Here is a 20,116-nt window from a genome sequence, read left to right as displayed (position 1 = left end):
TTATCTGAGTGGGAAAGACAAATATAGCTGCCAATTGTCCCCTTGTTGTGCTTTTTTCTAAATATTTTTAAAAGACTTTTACAGCAAGTTTCATTCTAGAAAATAGTCTTTAATTTTTAATTGTCTAGTTTAAACATATACATTAGGTTGTTTGACCTACTTTTGCCTTTTATGTTTTTACTCCTTTTTCTTCCTTCAGATTGGGAAGCCTATCGTGCAACCATCCTGGTCCGCCTTGTGTGCACCTTGCCATCTAACGCTTGTAGCAGCTGACTCGCATAGCTGCTGTTTCTTGACCTTGTAGAAAAGTCAACTGGTGCCCCGTTTTGCACTGTCCGCTTGAATGCAAGATAAAAATGCACCGTAACTAGAATACAAGGTATATACACTGTCTCAGGGCAGAATTCCTCTCTGCCCTGCTGACTATTGTCTTGTAGAGGGCACCTCAGTTGCCATGTGCAAGTGGCATGAGTAATCCTGGGAAAGTGGAAAATACCAGGTGGAAAGACTATGTATATGCACCTTCCGGATGACTTGTTCTAGCTAGAACCAGCTGCAGTTGTCCAGGAAAAGGGTTTTAAACTCCTAGGAAAATGGGATCTTAGATCACCTTCTACTTTAGGTATTCCATTGAACTGTTTAGACAAAATGGCTTCTTGTCTGTTTGGCAAGGCCCCAAACTTCTATTGCAGCAAAATGCCGAGCCTGTATGTTCTTTTGGGCACAGTTTTCCAGTTCAATTGCACTCTGACATAGTCTCCCTTGCTTTGGGTGGACCAGGGGTTCTAGTCTCCAATTCTTCCTGTGACACCATGAACTTGCACTTGGTAAATTAGCTCAGTTCTGCCTTTGGTTCAGATCCAGTCTTATAGAGTATGGCTCTCTTCTGATTCTCTGACCAGGGAGTTGAGACCTGACTCCCTTGTTGTGTAGGGGGATTCTCTGTAAGTGACTGTGGGGTTCCATAAAAAAGTACCAGTTCCATCTGGTGTTCCCACTCCCCCACAGAATCCAAAATACAAAGGATTGACCAAAACACAATAAAAGAAAATGAAAGGTAAACTTATTCTCGGAAAGGGAGGGGTGAGTGCAAGAGGATTCTGTGCTATTGCATCTATCCGAAAGTGTTTTCAAAGTTAGCTTGTTCTCCTGATGGATTCTTACTATTGCAGATTCTTTATAAGATATGCTCTCTAAGCTTCAGTATATGGTTAAGGACACGTGTGAAATTCAGATTAGGCAATTAGACTCCATATCACTGCTGTGCTAAATTAGGCTTGTTTTTATTCCTCTGTATCAAGACAGTAGGTTTAGAGAAGGATTATAAAGAGAATCACATTCATGTTTGGTAAATGGGTAGAATCGGAACACCTCATGAGTAGCTTTCCTCTTGCCCAATGGCCCTGAAAAGTCTCCACTTGTGTGTATCTCTGCTGTAACAATTATCTATCTAGGGATTATTGATTTCCTGTCACATATTCCTGACATGGTACAGTTGAAACGAACGAAACAATTGCCGGCCACCCTCTTTTTCCTGTGTTTCTAATCTCTGAGAGCCCTTCTAGGGTGCGGTCTGCACAAGTATCCTTTCTTCTACAGAAGCATAGGGAGGAGAAGGAGGAGAAAAGAAGGAAGGTAGTGTGACACCTGCAACAACAGGAAATCTGAAATAAGTGTTAGTGAAAAGTAAGGCTTCAATCGATTTAACTTTATTTCGTAAGGAAACAGTTAAAAGAAAGGATGAGGACAGAATGTGTCAATCATTTTCTCTTCTTCAAAAGGATACAGCCACCAGAAACACTGTTCTCCAAATGAGAAATGTTGGTGGAGACCCGTGCCTGACAAATAAGCAGATGTTCTTGTCATATAGATTCTACCTCAAGGGTCAACTCTGTGAGTGTTTTGTTCATTGCCAAAAGTATGATATAAATAGAGGGGCCAAGCAGGTCCATACTTCTCAGATTGTAAAGGTAATTGAGCTTTGTAATATATTTGGGTTACCAAAATTCTGTGTACTTCTTTGTGAGAGAAGGTGTAGGCAGATGGCCTCTTATCAGGCACATGACTAGGGAGCTGTTTGCAGCTTATTTGCGGTGTAGGAACTAAATGACTGATCACTTGCTGCTGGTCTCCTAATGAACTTTTTGAAAGCCAGCTCATCATATAGAAGTTGCAATATGTAGTAATCAAGTCCACACTGGTAGGTATGATTCAGATGATTTATTCAGGTTAGTTACAGGATCAGGTAAACAGCCAGTGTAGAGCCAGAGTTAAGCAGTAAAGAGCCAGTGAAGAGCCCCACCAGGAGCAGCCAGCCAGGCGCTGAGCCCATCTCTAACTGTGTGTTTCACAGATCAACATTCCACATGACATCATCACCCAGTGTTCCACTGGTGGAGAAGTAAATAGGAAGAAACACACTGTACCAAGATATAACATATCCTCCTTCCTTCCAAACGAAAACCAAACAAAGCAATTAAGAATCAGATAAAGAGCTCAGAAGAACCAAACTAAATAGAAGGATACAAGGGCGAACAGAGCGAAGGTAGGAAAAGAGAAAACAAGCAAAGTTCATAAGGAAACAGAAAACAAGCAAAGGTCTTAAAGAAACAAATAACCTAACTTGTTTCCCATCCTCCTTTCTACAAATGAGAAAAAAAAACGTCAATGAGTACTCCCTCTGCACTCCAACTGGCCAGGTGGGTGTGACAGAGAGCAATCACATCAGTAAGAACAACATGACAGAGAAGACGAAGAATGCGTAAGATTAATCATGCTTCCCTGTGGTAGAATTAAAGATAACAAAACATTTTTTTAACAGCACTGGGTAAAACAACAAAGAAAGATCTTAGCACCCAGTGAACATGAAGTTAAAGCGCAAGGCGACTTACATTAACAGTAACGTGATGCACAGGGCGGCTTACACACAAAAGAGAAAAAAACATGAAGCGCAGGGCGACTTATACATACATAACATGAAGCGCAGGGCGGCTTATACTAACAACTATAACGTGATGCGCAGGGCGGCTTACACACATAACGCAAAACACATGAAGCGCAGGGCGGCTTATACATAGACATAACGTGAGGCGCAGGGCGGCTTATACACAGAAAAACAAATGCAGCGCAGGGCGACTTATACATAACAAAAGACATGAGACGCTGGGCGGATTACACATAGTCCAAACATGAGACGCAGGGCGATTTACACACAGGACAAAAATAACATGCACAGGATAGTGGGGAGAAACCCCACAACACACCTCCGGAGAGGTCAAGAAACTGTGCCTAGAAACACGGGACACACGTCCGTGCGACGCACCTCGACTAGAGGTCAACTAATGTGCACACAAAAGTGGGACAAACCCCAAAACACACCTCACGGAGAGGTACATAGATTGTGCACGATTGTGCACTGTGTAGTAATTTAATAACCTACTGACACACCAAATGTGCACTGTGTGACCACTGCTCCCATGTAACGCAAATGCAACCTAACTGGTTCTGGAAATTGACACATCGCACAATTAAAATGTCATTGAGCAGTTTTAGAAAACATCAAGTTAACTACAACACATCCTGTGTAAAAAAAACGACTTTGTATGAAGTGTATAAATATAAATTGCAGACTAGACCATCAAAATTTCGTACAACAACTGTTCACAATTTTTTAACAAAATTACACTCCACTCGAGAAAATAATGCCACCCACAATAAAACAAAACACTTTTGTAATTTAAAAGACACTTGTGCCCCGATAAACCTTTCATGTATGTATTGCTCATTAGAAGAAATAAATACAAGCAAGTTGCAATTGTTTAAAACGCTAACATGGAACTAAAAAACAAATACACTCAGTCACCAAATAAGGCTCATTGTTCACGAAAATTAACGAGCGGGCAAACGATAACGAGAGAGTGTATAATTCTTGCTCCCACGACGGCTGCGCTGACCAAGTAGACTTGAAACAACTTTATTGACACGTGGTTGTCAAAACGTGGTTGGCAGCATGACTCCGTGATCAATCCATTCATGTAAATGACCCCAAATCCCAAGATGATGGCACGTTTACTCACGCTGCACCGGGTGGCTCCCGGCATCAGCGTGCACCAAGCCGACACACTGAAGAAAGAAGATTCCGTGATGGAGGTGACGTGAGGACACAGAATGAACAACGCGCGACACGAAGCGTGGACAGGTAAGCGCGTGCTTCGCATGGCTCGTGCGCCCCCGCTTTAACACAGAACCAAGACGGTTGAACTGCCATATCAAGGATGCAACTGGGGCAAAAAAAAATAAAGATAAACTCACCGCACATCTCGAAATACCAAGCGTCCACCACACGTGCCATGTGAAAAAAAGAAAAAAAATGCCTGCGCCGAAATAAAACATGCCGATTCCTCTCACACAAACTCGGGGAAAGCTTCATTTCTCCTTGACATCCAAAGCCCCATACGATGTACAAAGTTAACGATCCATTTTGGGAAGGCAGTAGCGAGGGGAAGGCAACAGAAACTGTTCTTGAATAATTTAAATGTTGAAAACTGTTACCAAACCCCAAAGCATGACACAGGGTCATGTAGAAATAACGCAGATACAGCGCCATATTCATTTTGCGCAAAAAACGTTTTTGTGGTCTCTTGAAGGGACTGGTGATGGTCAGGCTTACCCTCTCCTGAGGGCACAGCAGCACAGCAAAGGTTTACCTTGAAAGAACAGTACAGGAACAAAACGTTGAAATGTGTCAGGCTTATCCTATCTTGAGGGCACAGCAGAGCAGAGGATTACCCTCTCTTGAGGGCACAGCAGAGCAGAGGCTTACCCTCTCTTGAGCGGACAGCAGACAGCAGAGGCTTACCCTCAGAAGACACAGCACAAAACACAGGCGTTGGGCTCACTCTCACTTGAGGACACAGGAGAGCACAGGCTTACCCTCACCTGAGGGCACAGCAGAGCACAGGCTTACCCTCTCTTGAGGGCACAGCACCTGACACAAGCTTTCATCAATGTCAGGCTAGATCTGCAACTAAACAGACGCTGTAAGTACAGCAAACAGAGACTTGAGCTGCAGTAGAGACCGGAACTGGCACTGTAGAGTTGAGGGCGACCGTTGTAGTGGTCACTGGTGGGGCTATGATGTGCCAGGTATTTGAATAAACGCAGCTGTAGTTCCTTGAGTTGCTTTAGCTTGCTAGAAGGTACTCCAGACTTGTAGACTTGACATTGAAGGTTGCAGAGGTAGCAGAAGCAGGTTCTTCGTTTAAATTCGTCGCCAAAAATATGTAGTAATCAAGTCCACACTGGTAGGTATGATTCAGATGATTTATTCAGGTTAGTTACAGGATCAGGTATACAGCCAGTGTAGAGCCAGAGTTAAGCAGTAAAGAGCCAGTGAAGAGCCCCACCAGGAGCAGCCAGCCAGGCGCTCAGCCCATCTCTAACTGTGTGTTTCACAGATCAACATTCCACATGACATCATCACCCAGTGTTCCACTGGTGGAGAAGTAAATAGGAAGAAACACACTGTACCAAGATATAACACAATTCAAAAGAATGCCAGGAGCGTGTGCACTCACTGAGCGCTAGAGAATGGACCACCAACTTATGCCCAGGTACTCATGTTGTTTTTTCATGTGAGATCCAGTATGGCCTGTGAAATTTGGGGCATGCCAGGCCAACTGTGGGATCGGTTCAGAGTCTGAAAGCATTGGGGGAATGTGAACTCTACCAGGACGCCCTCACACCTTCTCGTTTGATCTCGAGTTACAGGATTCGGTTGAGTCTCGCTTGTGTCTAGACTTTGATTTTGAAGACTTTGACTAGAAGTGCGTTATATTCAGGAGCTGCCTTGAGGCCAGGACAGGTTCCAGGCCCTAGTCTTGGAACAGGACCTATGCTTAGATGGTGCCCTCTTCTTGGGCTCGATGACAGAGTTTCACTTCCCAGTCCCAACTTCCTATGGATGCATGAGGGCAAACATGTCAAACAACTGTCTTCCTCGGAGCCCAAGCACCACAGACAGACCTTGTTCTGGCCCGTGTCAAGCATCTGCTTTCTGCAGTGTCAGTAGTTTCAATCCTATTGTTTTCAGTGGTGACACCATTCTCTAGAGCACTGGAAAAGATTTTGAAGTTGTCTGATAAACCTACTTAGGTGGAAACGCAGCTCTGGATGCGAATGGAAGGGTGAGGTAAGAAAGTAACATCTTCTCCCAGGCGTAACAGTTATATGTGGCTCTTCCGTCATTTCGGTGGCAGTACAGTCATTAGGAGGCCATATGAGACCACCTTCTGGAGTGTGGGAGCATTTCTGAAAAATTCTCAGGATCCAATCTGATGCTTGGGGATATTCTGAAGGTGAGGAATCTGAGTTTGGATATAGTATTCACCAGAAAGAGTGTTGCCAAAGATAAGTAACTTGGTAATTATGCCATATTAAATGGGGGGGGGGGTGTAATCTGTGAAGGTACACATATTGTCGGGTAACCGTTATTCTTCAAAACTCTCATTTTATAACTTTGAACATTAAATACCACAATTGAAGAAAGTTTTCTTCTGAAAATAGTTTACTTTCTGTAATAGCTTTATCTTTTTGTCTTCTAGGCATTGTACCAGCCGGTATTTAGCTCACAGTCTCTTACTCAGCCATCTACAGCTTCACTTTTCGCACCTCAGCCATTGCCATCTTCGGTCGTCATTACCACAGGAATGCCTTACTTTGGTACCACTGAATCACAAACAATGTATTCAAGACCAGAAGCCTTACCAGTTTACCCACAGATACATGCACAAACTGCAGGCCCAGGTGAGTGTGCCAGAAAATATGCTAACGGTCTGCAATGCAAAACTAAAAAAAAACAAAGTTCAGAACTCGTAGTGTAAAATAATTATTTAATTTCTAAAAAAGGAAATGTGCACAAGTTCATGACACAATCGTAGATAATTATTTCTAAACTCGAGCTGAGAGTCGCGTAATGACTGGTTCCCAAGTAACTCCGTCTTTCGTTGACAGTGTCATTTTATTTATACATTATTGATTACTTAAGTTAATATTAAACAAGCTGACTCATCCTCAAACTGTGCATGCAAAGTTCATGCTTATCGTCCCAAACAAGCACATATAAGCTCAGCCCTGGAAGTCAGTTAAAACGTCTGCCTGAAAGTACACAAGTCGCACATAGATAACAGAAGAACAAGAGAGAGTTTTCTGAGAAACTCGAGGACAAGCAAGGGTATACGTTAGCAAGCCACAATTTTCGACAGCTCGTAAGATGAAGGTCTTTATACAAAATGAATTCCAATGTATCCATATTCCAATATATGTGTTTGCGAATGCTGTACTCTTTCTCAGTAGAAAGAAATGCAGATCGGCCTCAATACCTTATTCCTTTAGGGATGGATCATATCATAGATTGTATTAAATTGGCTGCAGTATCAGAAATAAATTCTTCAAATGTTTTTTATTAGTCGTATAACTTTGTTCCCAGAATTACAGGTTAAGTACCAAGTACAGAGATCATTGGCAGGATAGTATTTCTTCTCAGTATTTCCTTATTTTATACTTCCCTACAATGTCGACAACACCTAGGGTATCTAATCACGTGTACAGAGATTATGAACTACTTAATCGGTACACTCAATAAATTAGTTCTGGTTCTGGTGGATACTTAAAAATACAGACTCTTTACCTTGTGAATCTCCTCATCCACCAGACTAGATCTGAAAATTCCTGCAATAGTTCCGGTAGGTGTCTTTTTCTCTCTGTCACAACTCCTCTATCCTGCCTCCGTACATGGACAACAAGAAGCCACATATAGGAGCCACCTCTGTGCCCTGATGGAAGGTCCTAATTTTCTTCGCCTTTCGACGTGGTTCCAGAGGTGTGTGCTTACAGATTATTATTATTATTTTTGTTTTTAACTAACATTTTTTGCTTTCCAACACTATTGGCAGTGTTTATGGCTGTTTTTCAAAATGTGTCTCAAAAAGATGTTGGTCATACAACATCTGTCAGTGGTGTCTTCGTACAAAGTAAGCCTCCAGAGTTCGATCCAAATGCTCCCTGATGCACTTGGCTCCATGTTGCTGAACACAAGAAACAAGGACCCCCTCTTCACTTTTCCCCAGTTTCAACAATGACTTCAACAGACTATGCCTCTACTTTCTCCAAGGAGGCACTGCTGTTGCTTGCCAGTGGCCCAGTCTAGTCATAGAGCCGAAGCAGGGCAGAGATGTGATGCTACTCACTATACTTCCAGGTTCCCAAGAACCATGGAGGCCTGAGGCAGATTTTAAACCTTTGGTTGCTGAACACGTCTCAGAATGGAAATGTTCAGAATCATGACACATGCATCTGAAAGAAACACATAGTGATAGATTCCTTACCTAAGAATTACCCCCAGGCGTCAGACTGGATCCGGAAAGTTTTCGTCAGCAGTACCCCTGCACGTCGGTAGGTGGCGTCGTGCAGCTCTGCATCCATCGTTGGCGTCCTGGTCGCCAAGATGACGTCTTGTCCGCTACTTAGACAGCGCCCTGACGTCAGTTCTTTCTTTTTCCGTGCCAGCAAGTGCAGATCTGGGAAGAGCAGATACTTCCAGTCATTTTTTGACTGATTTTTTTAGGCTTTTTGTCTCTATTTTTTCCATCGATTCTTCGACTCGTGGTGCAGTTAGGATGCCCGGTTTTAAGGCCTGCGAGGACTGTCACCGCATGATGTCGGTGACGGACCCGCACCGAGTGTGTCTTTTCTGCCTGGGGCGCGACCACGACCCCAAGTCTTGTCCCGACTACCGGGCCTTGGCGCCGAAGTCTTTGCGGGAGCGGTCCCGAAAGCTGCTGGAGGGCTGGCAGTCGGCTCCGCGCCGTTCGAGTCCCCGGGGGAGGTTGAGGGACCGTGTGTGGAGTCCTCATCATCGATATTCGGGATCTAAGTCTTCGCACTCGGGGTCAGGTAAGGCGAAGCACAAGAAGTCGAAGAAACGTCATTGTTCTCTGACTTCCCCTCGCCGGTCACCTGACACGGCTGAGGGTGCAGGTGGTACCTCCCCTGCGCCGGTTGACCTCATAACAACTCCACCGACGTCGACCGCACCGGCACTACTTCCGTCATCTGAAAGAAACACGTTAGTTAGATTCCTCACCTTAGAATATCCCCAGGCGTCAGACTGGATCCGGAAGATTTTTCATCAGCAATACCCCTTGCGCGTCGCTATGCGTCATCTGCGGCTCCGCGTCCGCCGTTGGCGTCGTGCGCCGGAATGACGTCGTCGGAGTACTTAGACGCCGCCCTCGCGCGCTGACGTCAGTTCTTCTTTTTTCCGCGCCAGTAAGCGCAGATCCGGGAGAGCTACCCCTTTAGTCACTTTTTGACTAACTTTTTCGATCCTTTTTGATCTTGTCTTGACTCCGGTGCCGGTAGGATGCCTGGTTTTAAAGCCTGTGCTGAGTGTAACCGCCTGATGTCGGTTACGGACCATCACCGCCGGTGCCTGTACTGTTTGGGCCTCGACCACGACGCGGAGTCGTGTTCCGACTGCAAGGCCCTGACCTCGAAGGCTAGACGGGAGCGGTCCCGTAAGCTTCTCGAGATTCGCCACTCGGCTCCGCGCGCCTCTCGATCCCGGTCCAGGAGGAGGTCCAAGGATCGGTCGCGGAGCCGCAGCCGACGTCACCATCGGTCGTCGGGATCCAAGTCTTCGGGTAAGTCGAAGCATTCCAAGAAGTCCAAGAGGCGACACCGCTCTTCGGACTCCCCTCGCCGGTCGCGCGACTCGGCCGAGTGTCAGGGTGGTTCCACCCCCGCGGCTCCGGCGGAGCAAGTCCCCATACCCGCGCCTTCGGGCCCCGCGGACCCGACAGGGCTGCCTTGCCTGCCGGTGGCTCCGGCCCCGGCGCCGTCGACGGCTCCGGCCTCGACGCCGCAAGCGCCCGAGGGACCCGTTCCCGAGTCCCCGCCGACGCCGGTCGACCTCGTCACGCCTCCTCCGCCGGCGTCGACACCGGTACCACCGCCGACGCCAACTCCGCTCGACGTCGAGCCTCAGTTCAGTCCCGCACCGGGCCCGGCACCGCTACGGCGTCGATGGACGCCGCGTTCGGCGCCGCTAGAGACACCTTATGTCTACCGCCCGGCTCCGTACCTTCCTCCTGTATACCAGGAATCGGATGATGGAGACAACTGGGAGGGATCCGAGGATCCTATGGCCGCTCAGGCTCAAATGTCACAGGACTGGGCAGATGAACTGGGGGAGGCCAGTTGCCTGGATACCTCTCCGGACACTGGATTCGTCTCTCCTCCGACTGTGGCTTCGGAGGAGGGCGCAGCTTTCTCTGTGGTGTTGCGCAAGGCGGCCGCAGCCCTTGGGCTCGAGCTACCTGACGTGGCTGTGAGGACTAACGTCCTCACTGAGGTGCTTCAGTCTGCAGCAAGCTCCACTGAGCCTCTGCTGCAATTCAATGAGGCCCTCATTGACGTTCTGCAGGGCACCTGGTCCCAGCCCTCCACAGTTCCTCCTGTGGACAGGAACGTCGCCAGGCGCCACCGCCCTGCTCCGGGCGACCCCAGTTTTCTGTCCCAACACCCTACCCCCGAGAGCCTGGTTATCCAGGCCTCTACCTCCCAATCCTCCTTCCCGACCGCTCCGCCGGACCGGGATTCCAAGAGACTGGAACAGTTTGGCAAGAAGCTGTTCTCTTCCCTTAGTTTGGGCCTGCGGTCTTTGAACACCGCCTGTCTCTTGGACCGTTATTCCCACTCTCTGTGGGATGCGGTGGAGGACGTGCTGCCCCTGTGTCCGGAGGAGGTCCAGACACGACTTACCCAGGCTCTGGCCGATGGGAGGGATGCAGCACGGCACGCTATCCGATGTGGGCTTGACACTACGGACTCGCTGGGTAGGGCAATTTCTACCACAGTGGCGCTTAGACGTCACGCCTGGCTGCGGTCCACCTCCTTTTCGGGCGATGTTCAGAGCACTCTCATGGACATGCCCTTTGATGGCACTCGCCTTTTTGGCGAGAAAGCGGACAGTGCGCTGAATCGCTTTAAGGACTCCCGGGCTACGGCCAAGTCCTTGGGCCTCTCGGCCCGCGATCGCAAACTTCCGCTTTTCACCCCTTTCGTGGCCAAGGAAGGGGGGCCTCCTCACGTGCGCCTAGCCACCAGCCGCAGAACCAACCTGCGCGCGGTTGCGGACGTGGTTTCCGCCGAGGCGGTTCTGGAGGACGACGCGGTCAGCCCACATCCACCCCGGCAGCATCCGCCTCAAAGCCTTCCTAGTCCGAGCTTTCAGGCCCATTCCACGCCAGTGGGCGGCAGAGTTCGCCATCACCTGCTCCACTGGCGGTCTATCACATCGGACAGGTGGGTGCTGCAAATCGTCCGAAGGGGCTACTCCCTCCCCTTCGAGACGACCCCTCCAGCCATGCCACCGCAGCACCACCGTATCTCGGGGGATCATTTGAATCTTCTCCACGAGGAAGTTTCGGCCCTCATGGCCAAGGGGACCGTCTAGCGCGTTCCGAGCCCAGAAGTAGGTCGTGGTTGTTATTCCCACTACTTTCTGGTTCCCAAGAAGGGCAAAGGGGGCCTACCTTGGACCTCCGGAACGTCAATGCCTTCCTCCGGAAGGAGAGGTTCAAGATGTTAACTTTGGCTCAGGTTCTGGCTGCCCTCGACCCTGGAGACTGGATGGTAGCGTTGGACTTGCAGGATGCATATTTCCACATCCCCGTCCTGCCGGCCCACCGGCGTTACCTGGGGTTCACGTTGTGCCAAGAGCACTTTCAGTTTACCGTGCTCCCCTTCGGCCTCACCAGTGCCACTCGGGTGTTCACGAAAGTGATGGCGGTGGTCGCAGCTCATCTGCGCAGATCAGGGGTTCCAGTCTTCCCCTATCTCGACAACTGCTTGTTGAAGGCGGGCTCGCCCCAGACAGTCGTCTCCCACCTCCAGACTACGGCGGATCTCCTGCATTTGCTGGGATTTTCCATCAACGTGCCGAAGTCACACTTGAGTCCCTCTCAGAAGCTCCTCTTCATCGGAGCAGTTCTCGATTCGGCGCAGTTCCGGGTCTATCCACCGGAACAGCGGGTCCGGGATATTCAGGCCCTGATTCCCATCTTTCAGGCTAGTGTTGCGGCTTCTGGGGCTGATGGCCTCCTGCATCCTACTAGTGCATCACGCCAGGCGGCGCATGCGGGCTCTGCGGTGGGACCTGAAGTTTCAGTGGGCCCAGCATCACGGCAACCTGTCCGACCATGTCTTGATCTCGGAGGGCACTGCACAGCAGTTGCAGTGGTGGCTCACGGATCGCGATTGGGTCATGGGCAGAAGCCTCTCCCTTCCCCAACCGGAGCATGTCGTAGTGACGGATGCGTCCCTCCTGGGATGGGGTGGCCATATGGGAGAGGCGGAGATCAGAGGCCTCTGGTCTCCGGCGGAGTCTCGTCTCCACATCAACCTGTTGGAGTTGAGAGCGATCCGGCTTGCACTGAAAGCCTTCCTTCCCTCTGTCAGGGGCAGTGTTGTGCAGGTGTTCACGGACAACACCACCGCCATGTGGTATTGCAACAAACAGGGTGGGGTGGGGTCGTGGACCCTTTGTCAGGAGGCTCTGCACCTCTGGACGTGGCTGGAACACCAGGGCGTCACCCTAGTGGTTCAACATCTGGCGGGCTCTCTGAACGCCAGAGCAGACGAACTCAGCCGCCGGTGCATGATGGATCACGAATGGCGTCTGAACTCCGAAGTGGCGCAAGGTCTCTTTCAGCAGTGGGGAGAGCCTTGGTTAGATCTATTCGCCACCGAAGAGAACGCGCAATGTCAGCAGTTCTGCGCGTTGGAATTTCCAAGGCGGCACTCGCTCGGCGACGCTTTTCGTCACGAGTGGAGTTGCGGTCTGTTGTACGCCTTTCCGCCTATACCACTTCTGCCCAGAGTGCTGAAGAAGATCAGGCACGACCGGGCCCAAGTCATCTTGGTGGCTCCGGATTGGGCACGAAGGTACTGGTATCCCGAGCTACTCAGTATGTTGACCGATCCTCCGATACATCTGCCCCTTCGGGAGGATCTTCTGTCGCAGCAGCAGGGGACGGTCCTCCACCCGAACCTGTCCAGCCTCCACCTCCATGCGTGGAGATTGAGCGGCGGCAGTTGATGCCATTTGACTTACCTCCTGAAGTCTGTGATATCATTCTGGCAGCCAGGCGTCCCTCCACAAAGACGGTATACGCCTGCCGGTGGAACAAATTTGTGGCATGGTGCACAGCAAAGGCTGTGGATCCCCTTTCCGCCCCTCTTTCTGAGGTTCTCCTCTTTCTTCTTTCTTTGGCCTGGCAGGGCTCTGCCCTGGGCACCTTGAAAGGTTATCTTGCTGCCATCTCTGCCTTCTTGCGGCTTCCTGATCAGTCTTCTCTTTTCAAGTCCCCTGTGGTTACACGCTTTCTAAAAGGCATTACTCACACGTTCCCTCCTGTCCCTTTTGTAATGCCTCAGTGGGACTTGAATCTGGTCTTGACATTCCTGATGTGCGCTCCCTTCGAGCCTCTTCACAATTGTCCTCTTCGCCTTCTGACTCTTAAGACTGCTTTTCTGGTAGCCATCACCTCGGCTAGACGGGTGAGTGAGCTCCAGGCTTTATCTTCAAAGCCTCCTTTTCTGTCTGTTCATCCGGACAAGGTTGTCCTTCGGCCTCGTCCCTCCTTTCTTCCGAAAGTGGTGACTCCATTTCATCTTGGGCAGTCTGTCACCTTGCCCACCTTCTTTCCGCCTCCGCATCCTTCCAAAGAGGAAGAGAGGCTCCACCGTCTGGACCCAAAACGTGCGCTTTCCTTTTATTTGGACCGCACAAAGCAGTTCCGGGTGGACGACCAACTTTTCGTTGGATACGTGGGTGCTAAGAAGGGGAAAGCGGTGCACAAACGGACCATCTCTCGGTGGGTCGTTTTGTGCATCAAAATTTGTTACTCTTTGGCAAAAAAGGACCCTCCTGTTGGGCTGAGCGCCCATTCTACTCGGGCCACGGCGGCTACTGCTTTGGGACGAGGTGTCCCTTTGCAGGACATCTGTCAGGCGGCAACGTGGGCTTCGCTACACACGTTTGCCAGGCATTATTGCCTTGACAGCCAAGTCCGGAGGGATGGCTTCTTTGGCCGTTCTGTCCTCCAGGACTTTCTGGTGTGATCTTGGTTCGCAGACCCACCACCGGGGATGGTATTGCTTGGGTATCTATTCTAAGGTGAGGAATCTAACTAACGTGTTTCTTTCAGATGAACAAGTTACTTACCTTCGGTAACGATGTATCTGTAAGAAACATTAGTTAGTTAGATTCCTCACCGACCCACCCATCCTCCCCGTTCTGCGAACTGACATCTAGGGTTAAGGTTATCCTTTTCAGGCCCCTAGATTTTATTTTTGGCACCAGTGTCGGTCTTTGCATGGCTCTGCGTTCCTGGCGCGGAAAGCTATGTACAAGAACTGACGTCAGGGCGCGAGGGCGGCGTCTAAGTACTCCGACGTCATTCCGGCGCACGACGCCGACGACGGACGCGGAGCCGCAGACGACGCCTAGCGACGCGCAAGGGGTATTGCTGACGAAAAATCTTCCGGATCCAGTCTGACGCCTGGGGATATTCTAAGGTGAGGAATCTAACTAACTAATGTTTCTTACAGATACATCGTTACCGAAGGTAAGTAACTTGTTCATCACCCACTCCTCGGGACAACGTCGACCCCGGTTTCAGCCCCAAAGGGGATGCGGTGTTGGGCCGGCGTCGATCGATGCCGTTCTAGACGTTGCTCGGGGATTTCTATCCCCATGTCCCTGCTCCTTATTTTAGGCCTGTGGAGCGGCCTGAGGAGGAAGGGGAGGACTGGGAGGGGTCTGAGGACCCTCTCGCAGCTGATTGCGAGTGTGAACAGGACTTGGCAGAGGCGTTGGGGGAAACCAGTGGTCTGGATACATCACCAAACCTTGGCATGCTGTCTCCTCCTACCATGGCTTCGGAGAAGGGCGCTAGTTATGCTGTGGTGTTGCGTAGGGTGGCCGAGGCTCTACACCTCGTGCTCTCTACTGTGGCCATCAGGACTAACCACCTGACAGAAGTGCTTCAGCCAGCAGCTACTTCTGCGGAGCCGCTGCTCCCCTTCATCGAAGCACCTTCCGACATTCTTTTGGGCACCTGGTCCAGGCCCACTACAGGGGCTCCTGTGGATAGGAACGTGGTCCAATGCCATCGCCGGGTTCCGAGTGACCCCATTTTCCTCTCCTAACACCCCACCTCGAGAGCTTGGTTGTCCAAGCCTCTGCTTTTCCAACCGCCTTCCCTTCCTCACCACCGGATCGGAAATCCAAGAACTGGATCAGTTCGGAAAAAATAATTTTTCTTCCGCTAGTTCTGTTCTGCGGTCCGTGAACACCGCATGCCTCTTGGGCCGTTACTCCCACTCTCTGTGGGATACGGTGGCGCAAGTGCTGCTTCAGTGTCCGGAGGAGGCCCGGACAGCTCCCTCCCAGGCTGTTGCAGAGGGGAGAGACGCAGCTAAGTTCATGATTCGTTGTGGCCTAGACACCGCCGACTCACTGGCCAGATCGATTGCAACGACTGTGGCGATTCGTCGCCACGCCTGGTTGAAGATAACTGGATTTTCAGGGGATGTCCAGAGCACACTTATGGACATGCCTTTTGATGGCCGTCGCCTCTTCAGCGACAAAGCAGACAGAGCGTTGGAGAGGTTTAAGGCCTCACGGGCTATGCCCAAGTCCTTGGGACTCTCTTCAGTCTGCCCTCCTCGGCCTTCTGCTTTTTGCTCCTTTCGTGGCACCGGAAGGGGCGCCCCACAGCGTTCGCAACAGAGCCACAAGCCTGCGCAGCAACAATCCTAGCGCGGCCGTGGACGCGGGTTCCGCCGTGGCGGACCAAGGAGCCAGCGGGCGGGTCAGTCCACCTCCACCCCGGCCACTACTGCCTCCAAGCCTTCCTAGTCCGAACTTGCAGGCCCATTAAACACCAGTGGGCGGCAGGCATCGCCATCAGCTCCCTCACTGGCGCACCATCACATCGGACGGGTGGGTTTTAGAGATAGTCCGAAGGGGCTACTTCCTCCCCTTCGAGACTACTTCTCCAGCCATGCCACCTCGGTACCACCGCATGTCGGGGGATCACATGGTGCTTCTTCAGCAGGAAGTTGTGGCCCTCTTGGCCAAGGGGGCGATCGAGCGTGTTCCGACGCCAGAAGTAGGTCGTGGTTGTTATTCCCACTACTTCTGGTGCCAAAGAAGGACAAGGGCCTGCGTCCTATCTTAGACCTCCAGAACATCAATCGCTTCCTCTGCAAAGAGAAGTTCAAGATGCTCACTTTGGATCAGGACTTGTCTGCTCTCGATCCACAAGACTGGATGGTGGCGCTGGACTTGCAGGATGCTTACTTCCACATCCCGGTCCTGCGGGCCCACCGACGCTACCTGCGGTTCACGGTAGGCACGAACACTTTCAGTTCACCATGCTCCCTTTTGGCCTTACCAGCGCCCCTCGGGTGTTCACGAAAGTGATGGCGGTGGTCGCAGTTCATCTGCGCAGATCAGGGGTTTCAGTCTTCCCCTATCTCGACGGCTGGTTTTTGAAGGAGGGCTTGCCCCAGACAGTCGTCTCCCACCTCCAGACTACGGCCGACCTCCTGCATTTGCTGGGGTTCTCCATCAACGTGCCGAAGTCGCACCTGATTCCCTCTCAGAAGCTCCACTTCATCGGAGCGGTTCTGGACATGGCGCAGTTTCAGGTCTATCCTCTCCAACAGCGAGTCCGGGATATTCGGGCTCTGATTCCGATCTTTCAGCCTGTGTCCCGAGTTTCGGTCAGAGTGACCCTGAGGCTGCTGGGCCTCATGGCCTCCTGCATCCTGCTGATCGATTATGCCAGATGACATATGCGGGCTCTGCAGTGGGACCTGAAGTTCCAGTGGGCGCAGCATCGGGGAACATGTCTGACCATGTCCAGATCTTGGAGGGCACTGCACGATAGTTGCAGTAGTGGCTCACGAACCGGCATTGGGTCGACGGCAGATACCTCTCCCTTCCCCAACCAGAGTTTACAGTGGTGACGGATGCATCCCTCCTGGGATGGGGCGGCCACATGGGAGAGGCGGAGATCAGAGACCTCTGGTCTCCGGCGGAGTCCAAGCTCCATATCAACCATCTGGAGCTTCGGGCGATCCAACTTGCACTAAAGGCATTCCTTCCCTCTGTCAAGGGGAGAGTAGTGCAGGTGTTCACAGACACCACCGCCATGTGGTACTGCAACAAGCAAGGCGTGGTGGGGTCGTGGACCCTCTGTCAGGAGGCTCTGCGCCTCTGGACATGGCTTGAACATCAGGGCATTTTCCTGGTGGTTCAACACCTGGCCGGTTCTCTGAACGCCAGGACGGACAAACTCGGTCGCAGGATCACGAATGGCGTCTTCACCAGGGGGCCGGTTCTGTTACAGGGCCGTTTTTGCAGCATAGCTGCAAATTCGGCCCCTGTAACAAAATCGGCTGAAACCGGCCCAGGGGGGCCGGCCAAGCTCTTTGCCAGGGCCAGTTTTGGTTCCCAGTCCGGCCCTGGTCTTCACTCGGAGGTAGCGCAAGGTCTCTTTCAGCAGTGGGGAGAGCCTTGGTTAGATCAATTCGCCACCGAAGAGTACGTGCAATGTCATCAGTTCTGCGCGTTGGAATTTCCAAGGCGGCACTCACTCGGCGACACTTTTCGACGAGAGTGGAGTTGCGGTCTGTTGTACGCCTTTCCACCTATACCACTTCTCCCCAGAGTGCTGAAGAAGATCAGGCACGACCGGGCCCAAGTCATCCTTGTGGCTCCGTACTGGGCTTGAAGAGTATGGTATCCCGAGCTACTCAATATGAGCATCGATCTCCCAATCCGACTGCCTCTTCGGGATGATCTTCTGTCGCAGCAGCAGGTGAAGGCCCTCTACCTGAACCTGTCCAGCCTCCACCTCTTTGCGTTGAGATTGAACGGCGGCAGTTGATTCCTTTCGACTTGCCTCCTAAAGTTTGTGATGTCATTCTGGCAGCCAGGCGTCCCTCCACTAAAGTGGTATACGCCTGCAGGTGGAACAAGGATCCCCTTTCTGCTCTCTTTCTGAGGTCCTTTTGTTCCTTCTTTCTTTGGCCCGGCAGGGCTCTGCTCTAGAAACTATCAAAGGTTATCTTTCTACCATTTCGGCCTTTCTCAGGCTCCCTGATCAGCCCTCTCTTTTCAAGTGCCCATTTGTCAATAGATTTCTCAAAGGCATTACACAACTTTTCCCTCCTATTCCATTTGTGATGCCACAGTGGGACTTGAATTTGGTTCTTACTTATATGTGCTCCTTTCGAGCCCCTTCACAACTTTCATCTTCGTCTTTTGACCTTGAAGACTGCTTTCCTGGTTGCCATCACTTCCGCTAGGCTAGTGAGTGAGCTCCAGGCTCTTTCTTGTAAACCTCCCTTTCTGTCGGTTCATCCGGACAAGGTTGTGCTCAGGCCCCATCCGTCCTTTTTGCCAAAAGTTGTTATGGCTTTTCACATTGGGCAGACTATTACCATGCCCACCTTCTTTCCGCCTCCGCATCCTTCCAGAGAGGAAGAGAGGCTCCACCGTCTGGACCTAAATCGTGCTCTTTCATTTTATCTCAACTGCACACAACAGTTCCGGGTGGATGACCAACTCTTTGTTGGCTACGTTGGCACCAAGAAAGGTCGGGCGGTACACAAGAAGACTATCTCCCGCTGGGTCTTCTTGTGTATCAAAGCCTGTTACGCTTTGGCTAAGAAAGATCCTCCGTTCGGGCTGCGTGCTCAATCCACTAGAGCAACTGCAGCCTCTTCTGCATTGGGACGTGGTGTCCCCCTGCAAGACATCTGTCAGGTAGCCAGGTGGGCCTCGTTGCACACGTTAACTAAGCATTATTGCCTGGACAGCCAAGTCTGGAGAGATGGGTTCTTTGGCTGTTCTGTTCTCTGGGACTTCCTGGTGTGATCTTGGTTCGCAGACCCACCAACGGGATTGGTATTGCTGAGGTATCTATTCTAAGGTAAGGAATCTATCACAATGTGTTTCTTCCAGATGAACAAGTTACTTACCTTCGGTAACGATATATCTGTAAGAAACATTAGTTGTGATAGATTCCTTACCGCCCCACCCATCCTCCCCGTTCTGCGAACTGATTTCTAGGGTTTAGGTCATCCCTTTCAGGGCCCTAGTTTTCAATGCACCAGTGGTCAGTATCTTGCATGGCTCTGCATGCCTGGCGCGGAAAGTCGTGTACAGAACTGACGTCCGCGCGCGTGGGCGTCGTCTAAGTAGCACCCGCGATGTCATCTTGGCGACCACGACGCCAACGACGGACGCGGAGCCGCACAACGCCACCTACCGATGCGCAGGGGTACTGCTAACGAAAACTTTCCAGATCCAGTCTGACGCTTGGGGGTAATTCTAAGGTAAGGAATCTATCACTACTAATGTTTCTTACAGATATATCGTTACCGAAGGTAAGTAACTTGTTCACCAGTTCTTCTGGCTTTGAATCTCAAGGATTTGATAGCGTCCTTGAACTTGAAGGTCGTCTACTTTCATGTGCCTGCCCTCAGTCGCACAGTCGAAAGGAATCAACATGTTATGGTGGGAGAGTCCTGCTTTTTGGCCTTATATCATGTGGTATCTACTTGCTTTTGCTAACTGTGTAATCCTGCCAGATATGTCATCACCAGAGTTGAACTGTGTGGTTCAGATTCCATGCTGGGTTTGAACTGCCATTTGCTCTGTGGATGAGTTGCACTACAAAAGGCCTGATAAAACCCAACTAATTAGAAGTGTCTTCATTCTAGAATTTGCTACTGGTGACGAGTGGAGTATAACATAAATCAGTAATTGAGTCTCGGAGTGTTCACTGTGATCTACAATTCCATTTTGTGCAGGAGGACACTCACCTTAACTGATCTGCAATTCTACTAACAGTTGAACCCCACCAGAAGCTGTGCACAGCGTTGCTCTTCTCACAGTTGTCCATGAGTACTTATAATAAAAACCAAAGTTTATTTAGCTAATACCATAGTGACCATGCCCTCCCCAGGATGGAAA

General features: G+C 50.6%; 1 protein-coding gene across 2 annotated transcripts in view; it reads left to right on the top strand.

Annotated features, from left to right (window-relative positions):
- SEC31B (SEC31 homolog B, COPII component) overlaps positions 1 to 20,116 on the top strand; it is a 1,155,786-nt gene that overhangs the window by 735,497 nt on the left and 400,173 nt on the right. For both annotated transcript variants that reach the window (XM_085603885.1, XM_085603887.1), the window contains exon 20: positions 6,603 to 6,804. In XM_085603885.1, coding sequence (XP_085460011.1) covers positions 6,603 to 6,804 — 202 coding nt within the window. The remainder of the gene's footprint in view (positions 1 to 6,602; positions 6,805 to 20,116) is intronic.

Source organism: Triturus cristatus, chromosome 1_2 (genome assembly GCF_964204655.1).
Source record: "Triturus cristatus chromosome 1_2, aTriCri1.1, whole genome shotgun sequence".
Classification (NCBI taxonomy): Eukaryota; Metazoa; Chordata; class Amphibia; order Caudata; family Salamandridae; genus Triturus; species Triturus cristatus.
The sequence above is the reverse complement of the archived record's forward strand: the minus strand, read 5'-3'. Positions and strand labels throughout refer to the sequence as shown.